Below are 8,612 nucleotides of genomic sequence, written 5' to 3' on the forward strand. Positions count from 1 at the left end.
GGAGCCCCCCGGCACCCGCGGCAGGAACCTGGGCGAGTAGGAGGCTCTGAAAGGCCCTGCTGAGAGCTCACCTCCTCCAGGAGGCCTTCCCAGACTGAGCCCCTTCCTTCCTCTCCCCCTCGTCCCCCTCTCCATCCCCCCATCTTACCTCCCTCCCTTCCCCACAGCACCTGTATATAGTTTGTACATATTTTTTTTACTCCATTGATTTAATTTATTTGTACATATCTATTCTATTTATTTTATTTTGTTAGTATGTTTGGTTTTGTTCTCTGTCTCCCCCATTTAGACTGCGAGCCCACTGTTGGGTAGGGACTGTCTCTCTATGTTGCCGATTTGCACTTCCCAAGCGCTTAGTACAGTGCTCTGCACATAGTAAGTGCTCAATAAATACGATTGATGATGATGAAAGGTAGTGAAACCGTCCCCGACTTAGCACCCCTAGACCCAAATGAAGACGCAACTCAGCCAACTGGGGAGAGAGTTTTATGGTACTTTACAGGGTTTGGCCCCCCCATGCCTCTTCCCAGGGCCCACTGAGTCAGTCGCACCAGACCAGTGCTTCGGAAGGATGACTCCCAGCCTCACCTGCCGCTGCAGCCACCCGGCCCGACAAGGCCACACACGTCTACAAGCATGCACCGCAAGCATGCATGCACGCATGCACTCGGCTGGATGAGGGAGGGTTCAAAACGGGGGTGGGCTTGGTAGCTCTGCTAAGACCGCGGTTTCAGAGATCCCGCACGGCAAGGAAGGAAATACATAAAGAAATAAAAAAATAAAGAGGTCCCCGCCCGGGCTGCTCCCTCCCCGTTGCCCGTTCTCACAACCCCCATCCCTCAGCCCCTCAGTCTGGCAGGGGCCCTTACAAGGCCTGCGTCTTGAGTTCCACGGGGTCCCCGGACAAGGCCTCTCCTGGCCCCTCCGGGGCACTTGGCCGGTCGCCCCTGAGGATGGACAGCCTCTCGGACACCCCCTTGGGCCGGGGAAAGAGGAGGAAGTCGTACAGGAAGACGGCCAAGGCCCCACCGATGATGGGCCCCACCCAGTAGACCTGGTTGGGGAGAGGGACAGAGAGAAGGGGACGGTGGGCATGGGAGGGGACCAGCACAGGATGGGAGGCCGCAGGCAGCCGAGCATCCCCCAGGCAGAGACACAGACGGGGCTGGCGGTCTGTGGGAGAGGGGCCGGCATCCCAGGGGTGGGGGTTAGAGAGGCCAGGAATGAGTGGGACAGAGCCCAGGGGATCTAAAGGGAAAGGGGCGGAGGTGCTAGGGGGAGACGGATGAGGGTGGGGACATTGGGTGAAAGCAGAGGACGACGGATGAGGGTGGGGACATTGGGTGAAAGCAGAGGACGGAGAGGGAGCAGGACTGCATCCAGACACTTGTTGAAATGGAATATGCTAGGGCCGGAGCTCAGGTACTTAGCACTTTTCCTACCAGCCTGCAACCCTGGAGTTCCCTTCCCCATCTTGGGCCTGCCTTTGCCATGCGGGAAGGGAGGAGGGTGGAGACCGAATCAGGAACCTGGATCTCCGCTTCCGCCCCCTTCTCCTCCCCACCCCCGGCACGCCCCTGAGGCTTCCCACCCCAGGGCAGACGGACACCCCCTTACCCAGTGGTTGGTGAAGTTCCTGGTGAGGATGGCAGGGGCGAAGGAACGGGCGGGATTCATGCCGGCACCAGTGCAGTACATCTGCCAGATACAGCCAGCGCTAAGCCCCCGGTGGGGTGGGAGTGGACCCTTTAAATTCACAGATATTCACTCCCCCCACAGCCCTACAGCACTTGAGTACAGATACTTACACTCTGCTGTTTCCACTGTAATTTCTCTTAATCATCATCATCAATCGTATCTATTGAGCGCTTACTATGTGCAGAGCACTGGACTAAGCGCTTGGGAAGTACAAATTGGCAACATCTAGAGACAGTCCCTACCCAACAGTGGGCTCACAGTCTGAAAGGGGGAGACAGAGAACAAATCCAAATGTACTAACAAAATAAAATAAATAGAATAGATATGTACAAATAAAATAAATAGAGTAATAAATATGTACAAACATATATACAGGTGCTGTGGGGAAGGGAAGGAGGTAAGAAGGGGGGGATGGAGAGGGGGACGAGGGGGAGAGGAAGGAAGGGGCTCAGTCTGGGAAGGCCTCCTTAATGTCTGTCTCCCCCCATATATTGTAAGCTCCTTGTGGGCAGGGACCTGGTCTACCAACTCCATTGAACTGTCCTCTCTCAAGCGTTCAGTAAAATGCTCTGCACATCGTAAGCGCTCAATAAATACGGATTGATTGATTGATTGATTGAAGCAGGCACCCCGGACCACTCTCCAGAACACCCCACCCCACACCCAGGGCCACCCCTGGGGAGAAGAGTCACGGGGATGGCGGGGGGAAGGAGCCAAACCAGGGCCTCACCCCAAAGAGATGCCCCAGGGTGAGGGAGAAGCCGACGGCCAGGGCCACGGAGCCCAGGCGCCCATCTCGCCGCTCGTCGTAGCTGGCGAAGACGCAGAGCACGAACTGCAGCGTCACGATGATCTCCACCACGGTGGCCTGGCCCGTGCTCACCCCGGGGTGCAGCTGGAGTTGGGGGGAGAGAGCAGGCGGGGGGTACGTCTGCGGAAGTCCGGCAGCCGCCCCCCGGTGCCACCTCCGTCCTGCCCCCAACCCGGTCCCCTTCTGCCCCTCGTCCTGCTGCCGTCCCCAGACCCCAACCCCACCCCATCCGGCCTCCGCCGGGCCCCCGTCCGCCCTCCACCCCAGGGCGAGCCAGCCCGAGGGCCGGGCGCCAAGTCCGGTACCGTGTTGAGGGCCAGGTTCCCGCGGACGGCGGGAGGTGTGACCCCGTAGAGCAAGGCGGCGCCGGCCACGGCCCCCAGCAGCTGGGCGGCCACGTAGCAGACGGCCCGGAGCAGGGACACCTGGGCGCCCAGGAGGAAGGCGAAGGTGACGGCCGGGTTGGCGTGGGCGCCGCTGACGTGGCCCAGGGCCTGCACCAGCGTGGCCAGCGCCAGCCCGAAGGCCAGCGAGACCTGCAGGACGTTCAGCGGCCCCGGAGCCCAGTGCAGCGATGCCCCCAGCCCGAGGAAGATGTAGACCAGGCTGCCCAGGAACTCTGCCGAGACGGCCCTCCAGAAGGACACCGAACGCAGCTCCCACATGGCGGGGGGCGGGCGGCGGATGGTCGGGCAGCGGGTGGGCAGACAGGCGGGTGTGAGGGGGGTGGGCAGGCAGGAGGGCAGCAGGCAGGCAGCTCCTGGGTCCCTGCTGCCCCCAGCCTGGCCCCTTGGCAGGGCCCCCCATCGGCTTTATAGAGGGATGTGCGGTGGGGTGGGGCTGGCAGGGTCAGGGCAGGGGGAAGGGGGGGGTATGGGCTGGGCAGGAGCGGGGAGAGACAGGACAGGCCCCGAACTTTTAATCCCTTCACTGCCAGGGAGGGGTGGCCCTGGAAGCTTTATAAAGCCAGCCCGGGAGGCTACTCATCCCCTCCTCCCCAAATGACCTCCGGGAGAGAGGCAGCCAGGCAGCGTAGACAGAGATGGGAAAAGGACAGCACGAGAGAGGAGCTCAGGGGGCAGGAGGCGGAGGGTGGGGAGAGAGTTCCCGGCCCCCGTGACATCACAGGCAGAAGGGAGGAAGCTTTCTGCTTATGACATCACAGGGAGGCCTGGGGCGGGAGCTTTGATGGGGAGGGGAGACTAAAGGCTTAACCCGGCTCTGGGATTAAGCTGACCAGAATGGATTTGCTGTGTTGGATCTTCTATTGACCGTTGAGCCCGGCTCCCGTCCAGGGCCTCTGTTCCTCACCTCAGCATCTCAGCCTGGGGGGTCTGGAGGGGAGGGACCGGAGAGGGCACGGGAGATGGGGGCTGAAGACCCGGGTCGGGGGCCTCTGGAGGAGGGAGGGGATGCCAGAGGAGGAAGGAACTGAGCTGGGAAGGGGCCAGGAGTCAGTTGTCCTGAGTCTCAGGATCCTGGAGCAAAGAATCTGCTGGGTCATCTGCTCCCAGGCAGGATGGGGAAGGGGACTCTTAGGGAAATGGGGGTGGGGTGGGGGGAATCTCTGGGGCAGTAAGCTGGGGGGACCCTCAGGACAGTAAGCGGGGTGGGTGAAGGGTGTGCGGCTGGTGGGGGGGGGCAGGACGGAGGGCAATGTTTGGGGGGTGGGATTCTAGGGCAGTGGTCTAACATTGGGGGAACCCTCAGGACAGTGGGTGGGGTGGGTTTAGAGTTGGTGGACCCCAGGACAGAGGGCAGCGGCGGGGGGCGGGGGGGGGGGGGTAGGTGGGTGTTCTAGGGCAGTGAACTAGGGATGTGGAGACCCTCGGGACAACGGATGGGGTGGGTGGGGGCCACCAGGGCAGTGTGCAGGGGTGAGGGCTCAGCTGCGTTCAGACTTGGTGGGGAGGCTGGGGCGTGGCGGGGGGACCTGAGCGGCAGGGGCAGAGAGGGAGGAGCGGGACCCGCTGGCGGCTTCCACCATCTCCACATCTCGGCAGGCGACCCAGGCCACCAGCTTCTCCCTCGAGGCCCCGGAGGAGAAGAGGAGTTCGTAGCAGAGGCCGCCAACGGTGGCCCCTAAGGCTGGGCCCAGCCAGTACACCTGCAGGGGGTGGGAGGTCAGGACCGGGGACCGCCTCACCCAGGAGGCCTGGAGACCACCAGGACAGCCCAGTCCAATGCTCCTGGGGCATGGGGGGAGAGGGGAAGGAGGGCACGGACACCAGGGCCCAGCCACCCACCTGACTGGCTACACGGGGCTGGGGGTTGGTGGGACAAAACCCCAGCAAAAAGAGAGGTCTAGTGGAGCCGGAGCAAAGCCTCCGGGGGTGGGGAGGCGGCCAGGTCAGAGCAGCAGCCTGCCAGGGACAGCAGGCCTAAAGAGGCCTCGAAGTGGGAGGGAGGCAGGGGGCCACTGGAGTGCCGAACCCTGAAGAACAGGGGGCAAGTCCTCACCTGCTCCACTGTGCCCCGAGCAGTGCCCTCTTCCCTGTATTATGAAGTAGGGTCTCCTCCCTGGGCCCCCAGATATGCCCTCCTCCCCCTGTGCCCATCTCACCCAGTGGCAGTCCCAGATGCCAGTCACCACAGCAGGCCCCAGAGAGCGGGCAGGGTTCATGCTGCCTCCGGAGAATGGTCCCTACGCAAAGCAGCAGGAGGAGGACAGAACAGTGATGGTGTGGGGGAGCAAGAGTGATGGAGGATGGGAGAATGGGAAGGAGGCGGGGGCCTGGGGAAGGGACCTGTGAGTGGAGGGTTGATGGGGGTGGTAAGGAGAGGAGATGGATGGGGCAGGCTGGGAGACAGGGAGGGGGCCTGGGGAAGACAGAGATCTTTGGGGTGAGGTTTAACCCTGGGGTTACCCTCCCCCAGCCCCAAGCCACGCCGGAGGTGGTCTTGGGCTGGGGGCGAGAGGCACCCAGCTCAACCCCAGCCCCCCAGAGAGGAAAATGAGCTTGGGCTCTGGTCCAGATCCCCTGAAGGACAAAGCGTGGGGCATGGGACAGGCAGACCAAATAGGAGTGGGCCATCCTCTGCCCCCCGGCCGCCGGGGTACCCCTCTGCTCACCGCCGCCAGGGCCCCGGCGGTCACCGAGAAGCCCACGGCCAGGCTGCCCAGTTGGCCTGTCTCCCGCCGCCGCTGGTCAGCCGTGGCGAAGGTGGTGAGAGCCAGCTGGAAGGTGGAGAAGATCTCCATGCCCAGGGCCTGCCCGGCCTGGGCCTCACTGCTCACCTGAAGCGGGAGGGAGCCGTGATCCTGGGCCTGGAAACCTCCACCCCTGCCCCAGTTCAAGGTCCCCCTGAATCCCGCAGCCCCTGCCCACCTCCCTCCAAAGTCCCCCAGGTTCCCCAGTATCCCTGATCATCTCCCCCACCCTCTGCTGGCCCTGGGCTCACTTCTCCTGCAACTGCGGGTGCAGAGCGGGTGGCACTCACCAGGGTGACCAGCTGGGCGGTGGCAGAGCGGGGCAGTGCCAGGTAGAAGGCGGCGGAAGCTAGGACAGCGCCCAGGCTCTGGGCCAGGACGTAGGTGGTGGCACTCAGCAGGTCCAGCCGGCGGGTCAGGGCCAAGGCCAAGGTCAGGGCCGGATTGACCTGGGCTCCACTTACCTCCCCAAAGCTCTGCGCCAGCCCCACCCCAGCCAGTCCTGCGGCCAGGGCCGGCTGAAGGGTGGGCGGGGGCAGAGCTGGGGACCCCCCCGTGGGGCAAGAGGCGCCCAGAACCACCCCCACAAACACAAAGGTGCCCACCACCTCGGCCAGCACGGCCCGCCAGAGCCGGCAGCTTCGTAGGCCCTGGGGAAGGAAGGGTGGAGTCAAAATGCCCATCTGGGCGTCCCTGGCCCCAACGCAACTCCCCTAGGTGTCCGTCCGCAGTGCCCCCAAACCTTCCCACTGCCCCCGGTGCCCCCGGCCCTTCCTCTCTACGCCCCGACCCCTTTCCCCCAGATGCCTTTGCCTTTCTCCCCACGGCAACCCTGCCCATCCAGAGGCGTAGGGAGTGAGGGGAGAAGAAATGGTGGGCAGGGCTACCAAACCAGGGCCCTTACCTTACCTCCCAGCTAGCCATCACCCTGCTGGAGCTGGCACTGGAGGAGGGGAGGTCTTGGGCCCTGGGCTGGGGTCCAAGAGGAACCAGGTGGGAGATGGGCGAAGGGCTGACGTGGCCAGCGCTGGCCCCGAGGAGTCCACCTGCTCCCAGGGCTGACGAGACCCCAGCCCCAGCCAATGGGAGGCTCAGGCCCCCGCCCTCAGCCCCCGCCAGGCCCCTCCTGCCTCCCCCCAATGCCACTCCCAGACCCCCTCCCCCGAAAGGAGAGGGGTTGGGGGGGCGAGGAGGCTTGACTCCCTCTTCACCTCCACGCTCCTCCACCTTCTCCACCCCCAGGGGGGAAAAGATCAGTGCCCAAGACTCCCTCTACAAGCCAGGTGCCTGGGGCCACCAGAGATTGGGGTGGGGGGAAATGCCAGGCCCTACCCCAGGGGCCCCTGGTTGGGTGGAGAGCAATGCCCGACCCCCACCCTCCGCCCACCTTCCCCCGAAATTACCATGGCGACCGGGACATTTCAATCTGAAAGGGAAGGATGAAGGCAGAAAGGGGACCACAACTCAGACCAGGGTTACCATGGAGATCACTTCATCTTCCCAGCCCTGCCTACCCACTTCTCCATCCCCAGCTGAGAACGGGGGCCTGTGGGGTGAGGCAGGGGTGGACAAAAGTTGTTTGTATTTGCACACATCTGGACCACTCTCCCGACACACAGGTGTGCGAGCCCTCCCCACCATGAACTGGGGAGGACTGGGCAGGGGTCTTCTCCTCCTGCTACCCCTCCCCCAGCACCCAGACCGCAGCATATGGGGAGGGGCAAGTTTGGAGGCGACAGAGGATGCCGAGTGTCCTGGAGGATCAGCGAGAGGGGGATTAGTGAAGGAGCAGTTGGAGAATCGGGGGTGTGGGGTGATTTGCGTTGGGTCACCGGGGGGGAGTCAGGGGTGTGGGATGGTCTGTGCTGGGTCACTGGTGGAGAATCAGGGATAAAGAGGGGAGAGTAGCTCTGCACACAGTAAGCGCTCAATAAATACGATTGATGATGATGAGAGTAGGGGGGTGTTGAATAGTTAGCAATGGGTCACTTGGGGGGAGTGTCAGGGATGTAGGATAGTCTGCACTGGGTCACTTGGGGAGAGCCAGGGATAGAGAGGGGAGAGTCGGGGGGGTGTAACGGCCCAACCTAAACCATGACAGTGGGTGTTCTGGAGGGGGACCAACACCCACATCCTCCAAGTTTCCCAGTGACCCCATCGAGGACAGAGTCTGGGCTGGACAGGCTGACAGGCTGCACCGGGAGGCAGTGCTCCGGGGGCTGATGGGTGGGTGAGCATGTTGCCAATTTGTACTTCCCAAGCGCTTAGTACAGTGCTCTGCACATAGTAAGCGCTCAATAAATACGATTGATGATGATGATGATGATGGGGTGTGTGGACCCTGGCCAGCACGGATCGCCCTTCGGTTCGCCCTTCCATCTGAACCTCTAGGGCAGATGGGCGAGGAGGGGTTACGCAGGCCTCATCCATCACGGTACCCACCCACTGCCTGCTCAGCAAACCACCAGCCCCTCGGGCAGAGATCCGAACCCAACCCGGGCCCATTGTGGCGGGGCTTTAGCAGCACAAAGCGCAGCTCAAAGGTGGCCTGTCCTCCCAGCATCCCCACCACCACCCACCCACCGGGTCCCTCTCCTCTCCCTTTCTCTGCTGACTCATGCCTCCATCTAGAACAATCCCAGCCCTGGCGCAGGCAGCTCCTATGCCCATCTCCATCCTCATCCCTAAGCCTGCTTCAGCTGCGAGAGAGAGAGAGAGACAGAGACAGAGAGACAGAGACAGAGAGAGACAGAGACAGAGAGAGACAGAGACAGAGAGAGAGACAGAGAGAGAGTGTGTACATTTAACATCCTGCCTTTCCTCCAGTCTGGAAGCTAGATAAGGACAGGGACCTAGTGTCCTCTCCCAAGCTCACCACATTCCCAAACTCCAGAAAATGGAGGAAAGGAATTAAGGGAAGGGCGGGCTCGGGCTGCCCCCTGGTGGGATGAC

At 62.6% G+C, this 8,612-nt stretch overlaps 2 protein-coding genes across 2 annotated transcripts; both read right to left on the reverse strand.

Annotated features, from left to right (window-relative positions):
* Positions 1–473: 473 nt before the first annotated feature.
* LOC119933157 (major intrinsic protein of lens fiber) lies at positions 474–4,271 on the reverse strand. The gene is made up of 4 exons (XM_038752488.1): positions 2,815–4,271; positions 2,429–2,593; positions 1,618–1,698; positions 474–1,054 (listed from the first exon to the last, which is right to left on the reverse strand). The coding sequence occupies exons 1-4, from the start codon at positions 3,172–3,174 to the stop codon at positions 866–868; spliced, it is 795 nt and encodes a 264-aa protein (XP_038608416.1). The 5' UTR covers positions 3,175–4,271; the 3' UTR covers positions 474–865.
* A 38-nt stretch (positions 4,272–4,309) lies between these two features.
* Positions 4,310–8,223, reverse strand: LOC119932945 (aquaporin-2-like). Its single transcript, XM_038752070.1, has 6 exons — positions 8,103–8,223; positions 6,570–6,718; positions 5,951–6,310; positions 5,583–5,747; positions 5,073–5,153; positions 4,310–4,616 (listed from the first exon to the last, which is right to left on the reverse strand). Exons 1-6 carry the CDS (start codon positions 8,221–8,223, stop codon positions 4,395–4,397), a joined length of 1,098 nt encoding a protein of 365 aa, XP_038607998.1. The 3' UTR covers positions 4,310–4,394.
* Positions 8,224–8,612: the final 389 nt, after the last annotated feature.

The sequence above is a fragment of the Tachyglossus aculeatus genome, chromosome 10, assembly GCF_015852505.1.
Source record: "Tachyglossus aculeatus isolate mTacAcu1 chromosome 10, mTacAcu1.pri, whole genome shotgun sequence".
NCBI classification, from domain to species: Eukaryota; Metazoa; Chordata; class Mammalia; order Monotremata; family Tachyglossidae; genus Tachyglossus; species Tachyglossus aculeatus.